The following is a 21,250-nucleotide window of genomic DNA, read 5'->3' on the forward strand; positions in this document are numbered from 1 at the left end:
GCACATTGACAACAGTTGCCGTCATGCATCGGACTCTTTTGCGGATTTTGCTTCTGACGGTAACGTTACTGTGTTCATTTGCGCGAAATGAAAAGGTAAGGTAAACGATTTTGTTTATCATGATAATGACGATTATTAATGACAAAACATCACGCGTCGCGAACAAACATTTCAATAATTAAACCAAAATACAACACATGTAGATTAATTTGGCAATTGTGACAGTTTTGTAACAAAGGGAAGTTTAATTGTGATCTATGTTATGGAAAACTAAATCTGTGTTAAAAGTCCACGTAGTCCGAGTTGCGAGTTATAAACTCGGGATTGCGAGAAAGAAATGTGAGATAAAAAGTAAGTAGGCCTAGTGTATGTATGTAGCCTATTTATTTATTGTATATATTTATTTAACCCTGTTGGGAACGAGCTTCCACAAATATTTGTTTTATCTAGCAGTGATTTTGTGTATTGTGTAGTTGACCACTTTGTTCAAAATTGTCTTAAATGAGGGAAATATTTGTGAATTCTGATGTTCAATGATCTGAATATTTTCCTGAGCAAAAATGGTAGAAAGGTTCTATATCTTAGTCAAACGTCATTGCCTTCACAGAACCTGTCTTTCAACAGTAAGCTTCACTGAGAAATGTTCACTGGAGTAAAAAGCGCCACAACTAGCCTCACCTTTTTCCTTTTGAGTTTTTTTCTTTTTACATGAACAGATCAATCCTGCTGTCGCTGATGAGCAGCTGCTCTGGGTCGGTGGTCAAACTGGAGAAGTTCACACCTACAGGATTCCCCTGCTCACCTTCACTTCTCAGGGGAGTCTGCTGGCTTTTGCAGAGGCTCGGAAGATGTCCTCCAAAGACATCGGAGCCAAGTTCATAGCTTTAAGACGGTCCACAGACAGAGGTGTGTCACATTGAGTTCACAGTAGGATCCAGTTTAGTAACTCACTTGATGATCTGAACCGAAAGACATGTAAGATTTTGGTTTTCATTCTCCTTTTCTTCTCAAACTATCACTTTCTACTGACACTTTCTCAGGTGCCACCTGGTCTCCAACCTCATTCATAGTGGACGATGGTTCTCTAGCAGATGGGCTGAACTTAGGTTCGGTAGTTGTGGATGAGGAAACTGGTGCTGTAATACTCATCTACTCGTTGTGCTTCCACCGTCACCATTGCAACCCCTCCAGCACCATGATGGTGCAGAGCCTGGATGACGGGTTCACCTGGAGCGCCCCACGAAACCTCAACCCTCAACTGGGGCTCCAGAGTTTTGCTCCTGGACCTGGCTTCGGTATACAGGTGTTGACTTAGATGTACACTCATCTCTGGGTTCTTCACTTACACTTCCCATAGTCTCACATTTTAGCCATATTTTGACTACCGGCATCATATTTTGGCTGGCCTTTTAAATTGTGGTCACATTAATCATTGTTCGAGGAAACAGTCATTTCAATAGGAATTTACACGCTTTGGAATTTCATGTAAGTGCGAAAAATTTCCCCTCACAGATTTCGCATCAGGTTTAAGATGGTCATTCAAATTCATCATGTTGACCAACAGAAAGCTGCTTGGTTTGAAAGTGACCTCTGTGTGAGCTGTGTTTTGTGCATCTCTACACTATTGACAATAGACAATGGACCATTTTTGTCTGCAGAATTTTGCTGAAACTTCGCTAATGTGACCTTTAAGGCCAATTCACACTTCACCGACAGACACTGACATTGGACACATGTTTAGTCGATGAAAACAAGCCTTGACCAACGTCAGCAGCTGATCGGACAAACCAAATGAAGTGTCTGTTGCCATTGTTTGGCGTCTGTCAGTGCAGTGTGAATTGGCCTTTAGTCAGATAACTTCTCACTGCGTCCTAAATCGAATACTTCCCTAGTATATAGTATGAGAAAAACAGTACGCCAACAAGAGTAATTTGTCTGAATACATAGAATAAAAAAAAACTGTAGGCGAAAAGTACCCAGGTGACCGACTACTTCTATCGAGATTCTAAAGTGTGCTTTCTTTAATGCACACTTTAATATCTTTAATATCTCATGAGGCCACAGGAGGAGATTTGTGAATGGCAGTGAAGCAACATAACTGACGCCGTTAAGTCCCATGACAGTGACAACAGGGCGGATACTGTATAGAATATAATTTTTTAATGGTTGCAAAGAAAGTTTCAAACTACAGTGTGCGATTTCGGACGCAGCAACTTCAGTGGTGATGTATACCAGTACAAAAAGTACCAAAAATATAAAGCGATATGATACCAACACACTCAAAATAGTTTAAACAAAAATGTATATTTAAATAAAAAAATATTAATTTAAAATGCATAACTTTGCTAGATATAAAATGAGTTAATTGATTCCAGCACATGTTTCCGCTTTGCCATTTACCAAGAAGTGTGGTTTAAAACTCGTGAATTTAGTTATTTCATTAAGTCTTAAAAGTTTTACTTGAAATTATTTTTTATTTTTTTATTTAATACTTTACATTTATTCTAAATTCATAATATGTACACCATGTAAAAATACTCAATTAATTTTAATGGCAACTTGTTCGAAAATCTTGAAATCAGACTAATACTTTTTTTGAGTGTTGGTATCTACAACAATGTGTCAGTGTTATTTTAGTACTATTCATATAATATATAATTTATGATTTTTAAATAGCTTTTTATTATTTTATTATAATTTTATTATGTGCTTTTTGTCATTTTTATTTATATAATATTTATTTTTTGCTGTAATTTTTTTTATTTCAGTTTAAGTGCTGCTATTCAATGCAGCCTGGGAGTAGAGGCAGTGTGAGTGATGCGTGAAAGTTAATATTTAAGTGAAGAGGACATCTCTGATTACATGAACAGATGCTCAGTTGCATATATTTGACATATATAATTTATATAATCAATAGTTTGTTGTTAGTTTGTTGTTAATCCCTGCTTGATTAAAGCTGGCCCTTATCTGCCAACAAATGTCATCATGCATATATTTATATCAATTAGTATTATTATTATCTATGTCTCCATTACATGTTGTGCAAATCCATCATGCAAAATCAGTGGTCTGTTTGTATCAAACTATCAATTTAGCATCAACACCAAGATACTGAACCACACCTAGTCTACATGACAAAAAGCATCCTATTTTGTTTTGTTTATTTAGTTTTTTCTTTCTGCTTAATAGTGAGTTTATTAAAAATAACTGATACCAAATGAACAGACTATGGAAAATACTCATTCAAATCTGAATTTGACATTTCTTCCAGTCATAGAGATTCATTAAATGATTATTTAAGATCTCTTACCATGTTTTGTTAATGGTGCCAACAGAAACATCATCCACCTGCTATTGGCCGTCTGGTGGTGTGTGGCCACGGCAGCATCGCTGGAGACGGAGTGTTTTGTATCCTGAGTGATGATCATGGAAACACATGGAGATACGGAGCTGAACTGAAGAGTATTCCATACAACCAGCCCAAGAAAAACCTTGACTTTGACCCAGATGAGTGTCAGGTATGAAGAACTTGTAAACTATGTACTTACAAACTACATACAAACTTCTGTGAATCAGAAGAATTTAGAAAATCTTCTAAGAACTTCTGTCTTGTGTTTCATCAAAGCCAGTGGAGCTGGATGACGGCAGCATCGTGATCAATGTGCGTAACAATAAAAACTATCACTGCCGTTGTCGTATGGTTGCCCGCAGTCTGGATGGAGGAGAGTCTCTGCCGGTAGAGGAGCTGGTGTTTGATCACACACTGGAAGATCCTGCTGTTGCAGCTGGAGCTTTAGAGAAGGAAGGAGTGCTCTACTTCACCAACCCAGCCAACTCTAAAAGCAGTGAGCATGATGATATCAGAAATTAAAGGAATAGTTCATACAAAAAATATCCTGATTATTTTCCCACTCCAGAGCAATCCAAGATGTATATGTCTTTCTTTCCTCAGCCGTAAAGAAATTAAGGATTTTTAAATTCTAGGATTTTTCTCCATCTATATAGCAAGTGAATATTGTTCAATGTAGACCATTTGTAGACCAAAATTGGACCATCCATGACAAGACTTGGTAGAATTAGCAGAAATGGATCATCTTTTTGTTCATTTGTCAATCAGGCAGAGCTTTTGGCTGATATGATGATCTCATAATTGCTGAATATCAGCCAATTAGTCTCCCTGTCCCCAATATATATCACTACATACTTACACATACATTGATTCTATAATATTTCTTTCTATCGTTTTGATGTCTGTGGTTTTGTGTATGCCATAAGAGAGAAGCATATATGATAGTGTATTTATGCTTGTAAATATGCCTATAAGCAACTGTGATTGTTGTTTTCTCTAGGAGTGAACCTCACTCTTCGCTGGTCTCTGAATCACGGTAAATCATGGGTGACAGATACTCTGAAGATCTGGGCCGGGCCAAGTGGATACTCCTGTATGACATCACTTAAAGGCAAGGAAACTGAGGATCAGAAATACATCTATGTCATCTTTGAGAAAGGCCAGAAAGACTATTTTGAGTCCATCTCCTTTGTGAAAATTGACTTGTACAGTGTCAGTGACCAATGAAGAAAGGCATTGATGGGCTAATTTTTTTTTCTTAACTAAAAAAATGCTGATTTTTAATAAAACTAAAATCCCTGTCATTTGTCTTCCCTTGCCTCTACTCACCTGTCATATCCTGACTGTTTTTTATCTGTCTTATAGATTTATTGTATGCCAGATATAGAGCCACACAAGCTTTTCTAGGTTGCAGAACCGGATTTTTGCTTTTACTGATTTATGACATTGTTGGATTATCTCTTTTGTGCCTATTATGTTGTTGTGATGAAAAACATAAAGCGAAGGAACACATGAGATGTATAGCCTATATTTTAAGTTTAATTGGCCTTTATTTCTTACCTTACAGGGAAGATCCCACAACTTTCACTAACATGTGTTATGTCAATTTTAGAACAAAATGTTTTTTAAAATAGCGTTTTTGGAACGTTCTTATAACATTATATACGTTCTCGTATAATGCTGAGAGAAAACTGTCTTGATGGGTTTTTTTTTTTTACTTGATGAACATTCTCATAATACTGAGAGAAAACGTTCTTAGAACAACATTCTTGGAACTTCTTTATGACATTTGCTGAATGTCTTTGGAATGCTTGCATAAAACATTGTGAGAACAATTTTAATGAAACGTCCTTACAGTGTTTTTCACAGTGCACATTGTTTTAAAGCAGCTAAAATCATGATGTGCTAAAATCATGTTATCATGTTAAACATGCAACTTCTGCCACCAGGTGCCACTATCAGTAAGCATTTGCATAACATGAATGTTACACAAGTGGTGCTCACTGCAGAGACAAATGATGTCTAGCTCCCCCTCTCTGGACGTCTTGGGTGGAGCTTGACCTAGTCCAGCTCCACCTCTGTGGATCTAATGGGGGGAGAGATAGAGTTATAGGACCTTCTAGCTCCACCCATTACAGCCAAATTACATCTAGAGGGGCAGCTAGACATCCAGAGAGAGGGAGCTGGACTTTACGCTCCACTATCAGTGGATAAGCCAGAGGATAAATCAGATCGTGATAAGCCTAGCATGTGACAGGTTGTCCATGTTACAACGATTTTGCACATCTCAATAAGAAAAAATAAAAGCATTTGTCTTCACATGAAGACAAATGCCATACTAATACATCATAATAGAGCTACAATAAATCTCACAATTAAATAAATATATACCTCATGAAACATATAGCCTATACCTACCAGAACTAACAGCCGTCAAACATGACGGTCACCGTGATTTTGCCAAGTAAAAGACATGGTCCTCCTGGATCAACATTCCTGTCCCAAAATGAAGTCCTTACACAATCCCTACCCCTAAACCTAACCCTACCCATAACTTTTCCCTAAAATCAGAGGGTAATGAAAGGTGAATTAGCACTGATGTTTAAGTACTTAACCCTGGTTCTAAGCCTAAACTTGACATAAACTGTAAGCTTGTCCCTCAAATCTGATTGGTTGATTGGAAAGTTGATCCAGGATCAACAAAGATGTTGATCCAGGAACATGTGGTACTTGGTGAAATCACGTTCACCCAAACGGGACATTGAATGCCATATTAATAAGGTAGGCCTACATTAAAATAAATAGAGGGATTTACTGTAGGCTATTAGAAGAATGACTAATATTATGATTGTTAAAGATACAGATCTGTCACCTTGTGAGCATTTTAGGTTAATTTACATGATTATCTGGCACCTGCTGAGGTTGGTATCACATGCTGTTAGCAAGCAAACAATTTTTTTCTCATGCTTTGCCTCTAGAGATTTTTTTTTACCGTTAAACAGTTTACAGTACACGTGTACTGAATTCTGAAAAAAACATAATAATAATTCATGGGTGCTTTGGTGTGCATACATTTATGAATTATATGGACTCCTTATATCAATTATTTGGTGTTCTTTTGGATACTCCAAGTGTCCTTTTTTTGGAAAGTTTTGTGAGAATCACCGTTCAATGATAGTTTGCTTTTCTGGATATAGCAAACGATGACAAAATAAATGCATTAAACAAGATAAATGATGTATGCTTAATTACACGATAATGCGATTAATCTCACAAAAGGGTGTGATTAATCGTGATTAAAAATTGTAATCTATTGACAGCCCTAATTCAAGTAGAAAATAGTCATTTCAATTGTAATAGGATTTCACAATATTACTGTTTTAACTGTTTTCAAATAAATGTAGCCATGGTGGGCATAATAGACTTCTTTCAAAACATTTTAATTATTCCAAACTTGACTGCAGTATATAGCCTATATATTCCCTTAAGGTTTTCTTTTTAGTGGAATTTAGCACTTAGCAATAGCACTTAATTACTGTCATTTAAAAGTAATGTTGAAAGAAGTGACTAAAAAATGCAAAATTTCATAGCAGAGTTTATTTTGTACAATGTACAAATTGTACAATGCAAACATTGTACAATGCACATCTGGAAAATATGATGACAGCCACAAATCAATTTAAACTGCAGATGCTCAGAGACACAGAGCAGTTACATAATCTACCATTGATCTTATGTCATGACATTATCTTGTGATATGGACTTATAAATTAGTTAAATAAACTATAAATTGTATGAGATAGCTAAGGTATGGACCATAGTGTCAGAATGTGATCTGTAAACAAAATTTTCTCACACTTCTTTTCGAATAAATTAATTGCAAAGACTGGTTGGTAAGTTTTCTTGTTATTCATCAGTGCTGAAAGAACTGCTGCTTGAGTATGACCCACCTGGCATTTTTGATGTCTTTGGTGGATTAGTGTTGGTTTTTCTGAAATCAATGAAGCATGCACTGGATCTCAATGTCAAATCAAAGGTGTGTTTTGTTGTGATTAGGACATAAGCACTGGCTTAAATGGCTTTTTGTTCAAATATTTAAATGAATTACCAAATGCATAGCAATGTTTCATACCATTTGTTTGAGTCACACAACAAACAAGTAAACAATTTGCTTTTATTAGTGTGTTTAGACACCATTTACATTATGCATCATCACCTGTATTTATTACAATTCAAGCACCGTTATACTCAAGATTACACATTTAAGATCATTTGCATTTTTACAATATCATTCAAAGGTTTGGGCCCAGTAAAACTTTTTGGAAAGAAATTAATACTTTTATTCAGCTAGACTGCATTAAACTGATTGAAAGTGGCAGTAAAGACATATACAATGCAATAATTCTATTTTCAATAAATGCTGTTTTTTCTTTTAATATATTTTTAAAAGTACCATGGTGATAGGCTACTATAGTTTAATATTTACCATGTTACTGAACAGTTACCATAGTCATAAACAATAGCAATGGTAATCTAAATTACCCGAATACCATGGTACTACCACGGTACTCTTTCAAAAGCATGATAATTTTTAATCTAACTGTTTACACCTCTATATGAACAGCAAGGTTTTGCTTCCAGCGTGTAGAGCGAAGTGAATCATATAATAAATATAATTGTATTGACTAAGAAGATATCAAGTTTCACCTGTTCGTGCAAGCTTTATCCTCACAGCCATTCATAGCGCACCTCTATCATTGAGAGAGGCGCTTACATAAATGTAAATTGTAGTTTAACATATATGATTTGATTGGCCAATAGGCCTGTTCGGAACGTATTATGTTAATTTAACCCCGCCCACTATGCGCGCATCCGCCCCTCTCTGCGCTACCATCCTCAGAAGCCGTTGACGGCTCTAATAGTGACGGATCGACCCCCCGCAATATTATTTTATTTTCCTTTTTCATTTATTTTGTGGAAAAAAGAAAAAGGAGTACAAGTAAGATTCACTGCACACATCCGTCCTCAGCAATCCTCATCAGATCTCTTCAACTCATAATCCTGTTTTGAGCTTTTGTAAGAGCTTGTGCTAACGTTAGCTAGTACACGATTATTGCTAATAACTCTACGATACTACCTCGAGACAAGTCGGAACAAGACCAGGTTAGTAGCTGTGTCTAATGACCAATCGAGTGCATTAAAGAGGTTTTATTATAGAGGTGTTTGTGGTCGTAGTGGTGTGGTCCAGCTGTCCTGCTTTTCCTCGGTCGGTGTCGGCTAACGTTAGCATGCAAGCTTGTGTGTGTCACACATCCTGTTGAAGATTTACCATATATCGTTTTTAAAGTTATGTGGGTGTGAAGTTTTCATTTAGACTGTTTAAGTAAGTGTTATTTTAACGTTGAGTTGGATTAGTAACGTTACGCCTAGGTTGAAGAAATGTAACGTTAACGTTATAAGACGTGCATTGACTGAAACTGCATGTCAGAAAAGTGCATTGTTTTGGTTTAGAAACAAGGATCCGGTTGACTCGTTTGGTTAGAAATATATTAAGTCGCACTTTAAAACCCAAGAACTCGAATTCCAGAAGAAGCCTGTGTTGTTAAATCGTCACAAATCCCGATGCTAATGTGCTTGTAGCTCTGGCCTCACTTCGCCGCCGCCATTTTGTTTTGTTCTCGCTATTAAATCCTTTAGTCAAACCCGCAGCATCAATTATACGGATAGTTTATTTCGCTATTTGTGTTTGTCGCCTATTCCGATTTATCTAATCCATGCCTAGATTAATGCACTTGTCAGATGTGATATGTAATCGTGAAGTTATGTATATTATGAAATGTATATGTCTGCCCCCTCCTCCCAACACGAAACATGGAGGCCGCGGTTACAAGCAGCGAGTTAACAAGTCAAAACAGACCATTCATCGGGTTTATAATACACCGCTTTTTATATCAGATGCCGGAGCTTTTGTATAGTTAGATGGACAACATTAGTGTTTTTGTGGAGAGCTGTTCTGTGCCCTCACGACCAGTTGGCAAAGCGTGTAAAATAATCTACGCAGCTCCTGTTCGCCAGCGTTGCTTCATGTTGCGTAGAGATTATTTTACAGGCTTTGCCAAATGGCCATCACTGCTATCCCTAATCTGCATCTGATGTGAAGTACACTGCTCTGGCTTTAATGTTTTAAACAGAGAAGCAGGACTGTGCTTTTTACTAAATCATTGGATTGTGCTCTTTAAAATTCATGTTGGTGGGGATTTGTTTTTGGACAGCCTTTAAAATGCTGTTTTAGTTGTCCTTTGCAAATATTACTAGTCATGTTCTTACTATTGTAAAATCATACAAAATACATATGGGCTTACACAAACATTATAAGAATAATTTATAATGGTGATATTGAGAGTGGTGGCTAATACTAAATATTCCAGTAACTTTTATTTTGGCCAAACCAGTGGTTATGGTATTTTTTTGTAAGCGATGTTAATGTACCTTATATGATTATATTGTGGGCTTTTATTCATTATATATTATGTTGAATGTCACACTGTAGAAGAAACCCTGTAAATGGGCCAGAACTTTAAGTCTAAACTAGTATACTTCGGTATTATGTGTATGTTAGAGCAGGGGTTTTCAATCTTCCAAAGGCTATGGACCCCCGAATATATTCATCTTCATGCGAGGGACACCATCCTAAAATTAAAAAATGCAGCTATATATTTATGTGTATAAAGACCTAATTTATAATGTGAAGGAAAAAAAAATATTGTAACCTGTCAGTAAAATTAGGCTATGTTGCGTTTTTTTAATTATCCGTACTGCACTATTGTACGTATTATTTAAATCAAAATGTATTTATTTAAATTTATATTTTATAATGTTATTTATTTTAATTATGTATTTTTATTTAAGTTAAAAATATTTATTTTAATCAAATCTATTTGTTTAATTAGTTTAATCTTTTTAAATATTAGTTTCTTTATATTTTTTACACTTCTTTTCTCTAAACTTTTCCACGGACCCCATATAACTCCCATGGGGTCCTCAGTCCCCAGTTTGTGCTATGGTATGTGAACAGTGCATGTGACTTAAATTAATTTCATCATTAGTATAGTATGCACGTACTGTACCCACTCAGTCTGATTTTTCCTACTGCGTGCAGGCCTACTCATTGCTTATTTACAGTAATTAGTTTATCTACAAAGTGGCTCAATTGTTGTTTCACAGGCAAAAAATAAATGGAAGAGATGGAACAATGGCAAAACACCGGAGACCACAACAACAAGACGCTTGCGTTAACAAGTGCTTGTGTGAGGTGTTTAAAAGAATAGTTGACCCAAAAAAGAAAGTTATCCCATAATTTACTCACCCTCAACGATCCTAGGTGTATATGACTTTCTTCTTTCAGCCAAACACAATCGAAGTTATATAAAATAATATCCTGGCTCTTACCAACTTTGTAATGGCATTATTGCTCTTTCTAAATGATATTCACTCTCCCGGGTATCTGATAGATCACAACACTGGAGTAGAGAGGACCATGAATTGGCATCACGCGCGCAGTGACTGGAATTTAAAACTGTGAAGAAATAAAGCTAATGAACTTATAAAGATATAAAGGGATGCACTAGGAGCTGTGTGCACAATATCTCTTCTCTTGACTCTTTGGGACCTGCACTTTTCAAACTTTTCAAAGCAACTGTCACAGCTTTAAACATGTCCTTCTGGGATGCGCATAAGCGATGTGTGCTGCTCTGTGTGGGAGCCTTTCATATTATGATAGTTTTGCACACCGAAAGATTATTTTTAATAACCTTGTTATTGTCTTGTTCTGTCATATCTATAATATCTTGCTGCCCCAATTAAAAAGCTGTGCAATACATTTGAAATAAATTGCTTTCAATTGAATAGAACACAGTTTTTCAGAAATGTATTTTATAAGAGTACAAAATATACATTTGTTTTTCATATTTAGCATTTACACTTGCTTTCACTTTCCCCCCCACTAAATGTTTTTTTTCTTCCAGATTTGATAAACTTAAGTTTATTACATTTTTACTCATTTGTTGTTTTTCTCTATTGAATTTAGCAGGGATGTCGTTGTCACTAGAGATTAATGGATAGGAGGCTAAGCCTCTTTTAGGAGAGTCTGATCATGATTCCCCTGGATTTAAAAAATACACATATATTTACATACCACGATATTGCAAAATCTCTAACGATAGACATTTTATACCGTGGAAACGATATTTATCATCATACCGCCCAGCCCTATGGAGGCAATTTCAGTTTATACTTGAGGCTATTTATGTGGTTTTGACATAAACATTAAGTGTTTGACACATTAAGAATCTTGTTATGAATATAGAGAAGAAAAACATCTTTATTTAGATTTATCTGCTTTAGCTGCAGTTCACGACTTGTTTTTTTTTTTTAAATCATTTTGAGATTTAATGAATGTAGTTGAGTGGATGTCACTCATGATGTTGCTATGGATGAAACCTCTAACAAGACAGAAACAGTAACAGCATTTATAATGCATCACCATGGCAACCAGTCGCAACTGCCTTCCCCCAACATTTGAAATGTGTTTAAGTCATTAATGGCTTTTATTGATAAATCGGACTAGGCAAGCAGTTGTCTTGAGTCTTTCGTGAAAGACACAGTTTAAATGAGAAAGTTAGTTTTGTTTTCTGTTAGAAGTGAATACTGTTAGAACGTCTACATGTTGCTTTTCTGATTGACGTGTGCAAATGTCCATCTTGTCTAGTGTAAACATGGGTCATATTTTCTGTTGATATTTGATCATTTGGGATACCCCAATATCTTGGTTGATTTAAATGAGTTGAGCATAAGACCTAGGGTGACTTCTGTAAACATAATGTAGCCTTGTCTTGTAGGCTGTATAGTGATCTACAAAATGCTGCAAATTACGAGTAAATGTCCGAACTAGCACCTATTGGGGGGCGGCAATTGCTTGAATGGTGGGTTCATTATTATTCTAAATGAAAAACACAACAACTAGAAAAAAACCGCTGAGGTAACACCGAATACCGCAGCAAGCCTAATTGACTGACAAACATGTAATATTAGTAATTGCACTTATTAATGCAAAACAGTAATTTTATGATTAAATTAACTTTATGATTAAAAATCCCCCAGCGCTACCAAATCAGGTGCTGGCGCCACCATCGGTAGAACTTAGTGGCACTGGTGCTACTGCTCTCAAATGTTAGTCTGGAGCCCTGCCTGGTCTAAAGGGGTTTTAATACTAGCCCGTAATACAAAGATTTCTGTCATGCCTGCACTTGGCTGTTCAGTTCGGGGTTAAAATTTTGATCCTTAAAACACAGTAACGTTTCAAAGGAAACACCCTTTACCTCAGCATTATGTTCTCCCTTTTCACTCTCTCTTTCACTCTTTCTCTTTCAGTCTCAGGACTCACCATACTCAATGAGCGTACAGCGCAATGTCAGAGCGCTCTGGGCAAACGGCAAAGGGGAAGGATGGCAAAACCAAGTATGCGTCTCTCAACCTGTTTGATACCTACAAAGGAAAGAGCCTTGAAGCACAGAAGCCTGTTGGTGAGTTTGCACTGAGTAAAAGCTTTTAAGATTTTTTGTCACAAACTTTTTGTTGTCTAAAGTAATTTATCCTTATCTGTTTGTATATGGGAGTAGGGATGCTAACGATAAATCGACAATAATTTAATTGATAAAACTTATAGATCGTCGATTTAGCAAGGTCATGTGCAACGCAAAACATGTAAAGGAGACACAAGGAAAAAAAAAAAGCAACCACGCCGGAGTTATGTTTGGGACCATTTTACGTTAGAAAATAGTTACTCCTTCATGACTACACGTTTACTTGTGTATTCACAGCCTTGTTTTTATGTGCAAATGTATTATGTTTATTTTTGTGTAGGCCTATATCTGATTGATCTCATATAGGATTGGTGAAAGGGTTAGTTCACACAAAAATTAAAATTCTGTCATTAATTACTCACCCTCATGTCGTTCCAAACCCGTAAGACCTTCGTTCATCTTCAGAACACAAATTAAGATATTTTTGATGAAATCTGAGAGCTTTCTTTCCCTCCATTGACAGCAATGTCATTGCAACTTTCAAGGCCCAGAAAGGTGGTAAAGACATAGTAAAAATAGTCCATGTAACTACAGTGGTTCAACCTTAATATTATGATGCGACGATTGGTCGACGCTGGTCATGTGTGTGATGACCCAGGAGCTAGCCAATAATGAGCCGACATTCTGACGTATAACCAGAAGCACTGCACTGTTTACACTACATCAACAGCATAGGCGAATGACATGGAAGAGAAGAGATTGTGACTAAAGTCGTTATTTTAGGTTTTTTTGCGCACAAGAAGTATTCATAACATTAAGGTTGAACTACTGTATTAGTCACATGGACTATTTTAACTGTCTTTTTACCACCTTTCTGGGCCTTGAAAGTTGCAATGACGTTGCTGTCAATGGAGGGGCAGAAAGCTCTCAGATTTCATCAAAAATATCTTAATTTGTGTTCCGAAGATGAACGAAGGTCTTACGGGTTTGGAACGACATGAGGGTGAGTAATTAATGACAGAATTAAAATTTTGGGGTTAACTAACCCTTTAAGAATTAACGTGGTATATAGCGTGCCGGTGATCATCTTCAGCTTCAGCACATGCAGCTCAAATTTTTATATTTTAATAAATCGTTGTGAATTCATTAGGTTAATTTGCCCTGGAGCATGTCCACAACAGGAGTTGCACATTCTGACCAGCACGCATCTGAGGCGGGATTGGTGACCGTTATATTAGTCGTTATATTTGATTATTAAATAAGCAATTTAATTAAATGATCAAATCACATCGACTCATTTTACAATCCTACTAGCCCTTTATTTAGACTAAAAACCCTTTGCATGTATTTGGTGAGGAACATGGTGTTTTGAGCTGCATTCGCAGACCCTGTCCTGCTGTTGGCTATATGGCACTGCAGTAGACACATATTGCAGTATTAAGAGTAACTAACGATTAATTGTTTGTTAATTTAACCCTTTTGTGACCTTATGGACATTTTGACATAATTTTGTGTGTATCTGACTAAGCGCAGTAAGCCACTCATTTTGGTATTTGCGACTCACAAGCTGTTTGAGACCGAGAAGCGGCTTGTGCCTTTATGTAGACCAGTGGTGGTGCGCTTTTAGTGTGAGCGCAAAACCGGCGAGTAAAATTATGCATAATACAAGCACTATTTAACTGGAGCAAAGGAGACGAGTGAGTGAGAGGAGGCGGGTGTGTGTCATTTTACCATTGGAGAGAAGACAGTGAAAACGCGCAGCTGATGTTATTGCCTGTGCCGCTGGCAACAAAACACACTGGCTGGAAATCGGAAAGACGTGAGACTGAACTGCAGGTTACCGGTCCGGACCGATCATATGGAAAATCGTCCAATTCTGGTCCCTGGCCGGTCAATTGGTGCATTTCTAGTCTTTCTATATCTGTAGTCTTTGGTTTAACTGGCTTTAACTGTCAACATTAGATAAAAATGGACCCGCACAGACCTTGCGTTTCTGTGTGTATATGATATGTAGGGCTGTGAAGGTGAACTTGACAACCGCACCACCGCGGTTGTTAAGCGTCACCGCGGTGGCTGAGTAGCACCGGCGGTGGTCCGCCAAAACACTTTTTCAAAGCCGAAAGCTTTATTTACAAAATAAATAATAGGTTAGCAATTAAATGTTACATCACAGCCATGGAAACGTTTGGATTCATGACGAATGAGAGAGTTTTGCGTGAGCCCATAAATTTAAGCTTTGTCGGCTTTGTATTCTGTTTTGCGATCTGGTCACTCAATTATCAGCGAATTTAACAATATTCCATTAGTTATTCCACTGGACATGGAATCTCGTTTCTTTTCCCAAATGTTCACTCACGTCTCACCCATTTTTGCAGGGGATTATAAACGTTTCTTCCTTTGGTTCGCTTTTAAGTAGGCCTATTATATTCGCATTCTTTACTATTTTTAGTTTCGCTTTCTCTGGCAGCCCAAAATCAAACATAACTTAAATGTCTTGCCCTTGTGGAACATAAAATTCACTCTTCAGATCTTTTACAAGTAGAAAACCTGAAGATATTAGAAAAGAGATGGTCTCTTTCCTGGTCATCCCACATCCCTGATGTGAGAGTGGTAGGCTTTATCACGCGTCTTTGTGTGGAAATATAAAACAAATGTTTTTTAAATATTTCACTTTATTATAATTATTTAAGTTCATATTATTTACTGATATTTATTTCAATGCTTTACAGGCTTTAGTGTGATGTTTCATTGACGGAAGTGCTCAAATAAACACGCAGATTCGTTACGAAATGGATGCTGGAGCCTTGTTTATTATTATTATTTTATTTCAAAATGTATTTAATTGAGGTGTGTGTATATATGTATATATATATCGCCCCCCAACCGCGCCACTGCCGGTGGTTAGAGGTCGACCGATAGTGGATTTTACCGATACCGATATCTAGGTTTGACCGTACATGCCGATAACCGATAATTCAACCGATATTTTTTTAAATGGATACTGGATTAAAAACAAACATCATACTCACAATAAAACAGTGCTGAACTGAAATGTGCTCAATTAAATAAATAAATATGAATATATTAAAACTTTATACAGAAAATAATTTACACATTAAAATATTGCAGGTTTCGTTAGCTATAACCTAGAAACATACGTACATTTCATAGGTAACACTTTGCAAGTCCCATTTGTAAACAAGGATGTATGAACTAGCTTTCATGAACTATATGCATAATGCAATATACCTTTTTACTGCATGTATTAATATGAGCAATACAATTGTACCTTTATCATGTTAGTTCATTCATAGTACATTAACTAAGGTAATAAAAGATAAAATAAGAATTAAAACTCCATTTCAAATGCATTAGTAAATGTTGAAATTAACAAACTACCGTAACAATGAATAATTCTTCTACAACTTGTATTAACCTTATTTAATGCTAAAAATGGAATGTTATTGTAAAGTGTTACCATTTCATATGATTCCAAAGAGTTGTGCTTAAAGATGGCCATTAAAATGTAATAAAGACCTGTAGTATGTATACGTAATATAGCCTATAGTCTCTCACTTTATTTGCTTCTATATTTTAGAACACTTGATAATTATCTAATCAAAATAACAAGATCTATTGTATAGTGCTGCCGCGATTAGTCGACTTAGTCGACGTAATCGACCATGCAAATTAGTCGACGGCAATTTTTTTAGTCGACGTGTCGTTTTACTATTGACCGCTATTTATTTTTGGTCTCCCGTCACAAACGGCTCACTGTAATTCACCTCCACACACCAGTCTGTGCGCCGTGCGCGCCCTGCTGGTTTATCTGCTATCATTTTCCTTCACGTTCCCGCCCACCTTCACTGCTTTGATATGAAAAATTGCGGAGGCAGGTGACGGAGCTTTCACAGTGGGCTCGTTTGCTGCGGTCCGAGTCCGAGCGCGAGCGCGATTGTTCCCGGCGCCCTCCGCAGCGTTGGTCTGGTTTCACACTCAATTCTATCGAACCCTGTTGAGTTTGCGTGCATCTTATGCCATCGCAAACGTGCACGGCGCATGATAGAAAACAGAACGCGGGTCAATATATTGTGTTTTTCAAACGGACTCTTTTGTGGAGACAGTGGATTTCCAAATGTGTTGCCCTGATTGCACGCGCAATGCGCGAATGCACTGCAGACTCAACTCTCGCGTATCCAAGGTAAATCATCAACACTATCATCCCTTACATGTGTTTTATTTAACTAAATGCATCATAATCAGCTAAAACGCATGGGCAGGTTACTTAACTTCCTGAACAAGCGCTCCCGAGTCCGTGTTGCTTTCACATTCACGCGAACCGCGGCACGGGCCCGCCATGCACGCAAGTGTAAACGCGAGCTACATTACTGCGTGCCTGCCTGCTTTCAGCGCGACTCATAGTGGGCTAGACTCTTTCAATTCAATTCCAATTTATTTGTATAGCGCTTTTCACAGAAAATGCATTGGATCTACTTTACTATTCAGAGTGATGTTATCAGTTATGCTTTTCAGAAATGTACATAAATTAATCATTATTAGCTTACTGTACATTTTTTAAGGCAGAACAAAGAGCTAATTTAAGTAATACATACATGTTTGTTATTAGAGGATTAGATTAGGACTCTGACTAATATGGCATAGCCTAATGGAAATGCAGATACTTAATGCTTAGATTGTTAATACATAATGTTTTTGAACAGGTGACATTTTATGTTTTGGCCCTTCAGTTGAGTTCAAAATAAAATGGAGACAACGAAATAAACACTTGATTTTTTTTTTAATTAGTCGTTTAGATTAGTCGACTAATCGAAAAATTAGTCGAACGATTAGTCGTTAGAAAATTAGTCGTTAGTGGCAGCACTACTATTGTAGTGATTAAAAAGATCTTAAATCGAACGCGTTTCTGATTAGTTTACGTTTCTGTCGGCTGCATGAACATATCAATGTCGAGAAAGCAATCACGTCACTAGTTTTAAATATGCAACTTCGTCGGCTAATGAATGCATAAAAGTGACCAGCCGGATAAAAATAATGCAAATAGATGGTAACAATTGCGCCATAAAACATTTGGGTCAGGTCTGCGTGTGTTTTTGTCACATTGCATTAACGGTTGACTGAGGTAATGTCACAGTCCTCACAGCCTCGACGGCAAACTACTGTTCTTTCTCTGCTGATGCAGCATCTAGTCAACAAATGAATTAATTTGTAATGATATGGCAATGTGTAGCTACTTTAGTGTTATGTATTCAGACCGTTTCGCTGTCGGTGTTTTAAATGTCAGCGCTCTCGCTGCGTGTTCTCTCGGTGCTGCGCGCTGCCTCACGTGTTAACGTAAACAACTCAGCCAGTGATAGTTTGTTATTTGTGCTCTAGAGGCCGCTCTCACTCTGTATAATGCCAGCAGTCTCTTCTGTTCTGAGCGCTCTCGTGCTGTGTAATGACCGCGCGCACTTCTCAGCCGCTCCAGCAACGGACGCAACCCGGAAAAACTATCGGTGTGGATTTTTGCCCATAACGATAGTTCCACCAAACAACTATCGGTGCCGATTAATCGGCAAAACCGATGAATCGGTCGACCTCTACCGGTGGTTGGTCCATTACCACCGCGGTGGTAAAAAAACTGCCACCGTCACAGGCCTAATGATATGACGATACATTTTTATCAAAAAGAAATGGTGAAATGACTCCCAGAGCAGCTCTGGAGATGAAGCTCACGTGGAGTGTCCTTGTATTCTGAAAACACCATAAACGTCACGTGTTTGAGTATGTGTGGTAGAAACTGTGTCGTTTATTCACACATTTTAATGACTGGATTCTGTAGGACAATTCTTGTGTTAGCAGGAGGTAGCTGACTGATGGAGGTCATCTGTATTTGCCACGGCAGTACAATACAGCTGTTGCATATTAAGAAAATATAGTCCTTTACAGTGTGCAATTTAAGATCATAATCTGCCTGGCCTTTCTGAAACAAAGCGGCCTCGTGTTCATTGATTTCTAAGTTTCTTAAATCCCACTCTGCATCACCCTAGCATTATTGAAACATTTTTCTGTTATCAGCATTAGAGCTGGGTTTCGATTCAAATTTCAAGAATCGATTCGATTCCGATTCTCAAGATCTTGAATCGATTATCATTATTCGATCCGATCCGATCTGATCCGATTTTCGAGATTTAGATAAGTGTTTTTGTTTTTTCCAGCAGTTACCTGAATTACAGGACTGTAGTTATGCAACATATTGATACTATTAGGCTATTATAGACATTTAACTGCTTGTTTTGAACTTCATGCATGTGTATTGAATGTTAAACAAGTTCATAATGATAACAAACAAGACTGTTTATCGTGGTGATGTGTAGCCTACAGAGGCTTCGCACAGACAGTGAATGAGAGAGATCGGCAGAGCGCGTGCGATTACCTGCGTCTGTCTTTGAAGTCATATGTATTCGTGAAAAAGGTTGCCGTGTCAAAGGAAAGCGAAATATTTGTCGTATCATCCTTTTAACGTTCACGTCACGGGTATTTACCATAAATGCGCGTCAGCAGCAGCGCTGGTCAGCATTCCACAGTGCGAGGAAGCCGCGGGGAAATAAAATCAGCGAGTCACGCATTGAATCAATGCCATATTGGTCTCTAATAAGTGAAGCATCAGCTTCAGCGTTACCCATGCGACGCATTGCTGCTCAGCTGAGCCTTGAAAAGTGGAACTCAAAGTTAAAAATAATGAACACCTTGTTTCATTACATCTCTTTTAATGAATCAGCTTTTTTGAACGTGTTCGTTGAATGAACGAATGACTCACTCAAAGCTCGTTGTTGTAACTGTGTGCGTGCTGAGTGAAAGCCTTTTAATGCGCATACAGGGATCTCCCAGTCGCGGCAAGTTAAAGTTCACAGGGAAAATGTAAGCCTATTATTAAATCGATCCTCTGAGTTACGGATCGATCTTTAGAAATTAATATGAAAATCGATTCAGAATTGGTGAATCGATTTTGTCAACACAGCCCTAATCAGCATTGTCCAGGGTAGCTTACTGAACTGTTGAGGTTTGACCTGAGACAGAGTTCTTCTTGTAATCTTCGTTTTCCCTGCTTATGTTTTATTCAGTAGCCAAACTACTAACTAAGCAGCTGTCCCTGTTTTTACAAATAAATTTCTCCCTGCGGTTCAGGCTGCTTTGCTCCAGGAAACAAATAGGGTATTGAGAGCTGGGACAGATACGTTTTTCATTATCTGCAACGACTGCTCTGTGCATTGTTCAACCTATTTTGCATGGGCCAAGTCTGTCTTGAGAGTTTTAAGGTGGGATTTTTTTTTGACCAACTCAATTACGAGTCAACCACTTGAAACAAATCCTTGTAAGATAGTTTTGCTCCTTTCACTGGCCAGTCAAGCATTCCTAAGCCATAACGGATGGAGTTTGATGTTCTCGCACATGCAGCAGTCTCTTCCGCTCAGTCAGGCTGTGTCCCTTAAGATGGTGTTGGGTTTCTGTGCTTGTTTATTTACCTCCTCCTGTTCCACTTCTACTTTCAGTTGCCCCTCGTCATGGCTTACAGTCTCTTGGTAAAGTTGCCTCTGCACGGCGCATGCCCCCCCCTGCCAGCTTGCCTAGTTTGAAGGCAGAGAACAAAGGTAACGACCCCAACGTCTCGCTCGTTCCCAAAGACGGCACAGGATGGGCAAGCAAGCAGGAACAAGCAGACCCAAAGAGGTGAGGGATGTTCACGTCTGAAGGAGCTACTTTGCTTCATGATGTTGTTTGTGTAATTCAATGCAGAATAACAATAAAACCCCTACCAGCTCCATCGCCATCAAAATAACTCTGCACTTTGAAAAAGTGCTCAACAATGCGACAATTAACTGACAATGTGTTAAAATGGTACTTTTTTTCACTATGGACCACCCAGATTGTTAAATCAGTTTTTTGTACAGAGTAATCACATCACGTCAGGTTTTGATAGGACTGTTTAAAACATAATTATCTTCAGTGACCTTTCACCCTCTGCTGTTTGTTAATACAGTCTGATTGGGTACATGTCCATGCCTGCCATCTAATGCCTGTTGTTTTGGTTCTGATCTTTTCTGTAGTACCGATGTATTGTCAGCAGCGCAGCCGGAGTCGCAGCCGCCTGTGGCCTCACAGACGTCTGTGCCGAGCGTGCCGAAAACACCTCCAGCTCAAGAGGTGCCATCACACAAGCATGAATAATCTTCAATATTATGCATGTTATTCAACATCTAAACTTTTTTAGTTAATTAGGTCTGTACTAGGGATGTGCACGAATATTCGAATTTTCGAA

The 21,250-nt window shown here is 37.7% G+C and overlaps 2 protein-coding genes across 3 annotated transcripts in view; both read left to right on the forward strand.

Moving 5' to 3' along the window:
* Positions 1-4,937, forward strand: LOC130087762 (sialidase-1-like). Its single transcript, XM_056254243.1, has 6 exons — positions 1-95; positions 717-906; positions 1,041-1,303; positions 3,336-3,518; positions 3,626-3,845; positions 4,350-4,937. Exons 1-6 carry the CDS (start codon positions 24-26, stop codon positions 4,574-4,576), a joined length of 1,155 nt encoding a protein of 384 aa, XP_056110218.1. The 5' UTR covers positions 1-23; the 3' UTR covers positions 4,577-4,937.
* Positions 4,938-8,209: 3,272 nt separating this feature from the next.
* Positions 8,210-21,250, forward strand: part of prrc2a (proline-rich coiled-coil 2A) — a 29,343-nt gene continuing 16,302 nt past the window's right edge. The window contains exons 1-4 of one of the 2 annotated variants that reach the window (XM_056254503.1): positions 8,210-8,348; positions 12,779-12,930; positions 20,484-20,661; positions 21,039-21,135. In XM_056254503.1, the coding sequence (XP_056110478.1) occupies positions 12,816-12,930; positions 20,484-20,661; positions 21,039-21,135 (390 nt within the window). In that variant the 5' untranslated portion in view covers positions 8,210-8,348; positions 12,779-12,815. Of the gene's footprint in view, positions 8,513-12,778; positions 12,931-20,483; positions 20,662-21,038; positions 21,136-21,250 lie in introns of both variants that reach the window. The other variant, XM_056254502.1, reaches the window with a different exon arrangement.

The sequence above is a fragment of the Rhinichthys klamathensis genome, unplaced genomic scaffold, assembly GCF_029890125.1.
Source record: "Rhinichthys klamathensis goyatoka isolate OS25496 unplaced genomic scaffold, OSU_Roscu_1.1 h1tg000111l_1, whole genome shotgun sequence".
Taxonomy (NCBI): Eukaryota; Metazoa; Chordata; class Actinopteri; order Cypriniformes; family Leuciscidae; genus Rhinichthys; species Rhinichthys klamathensis.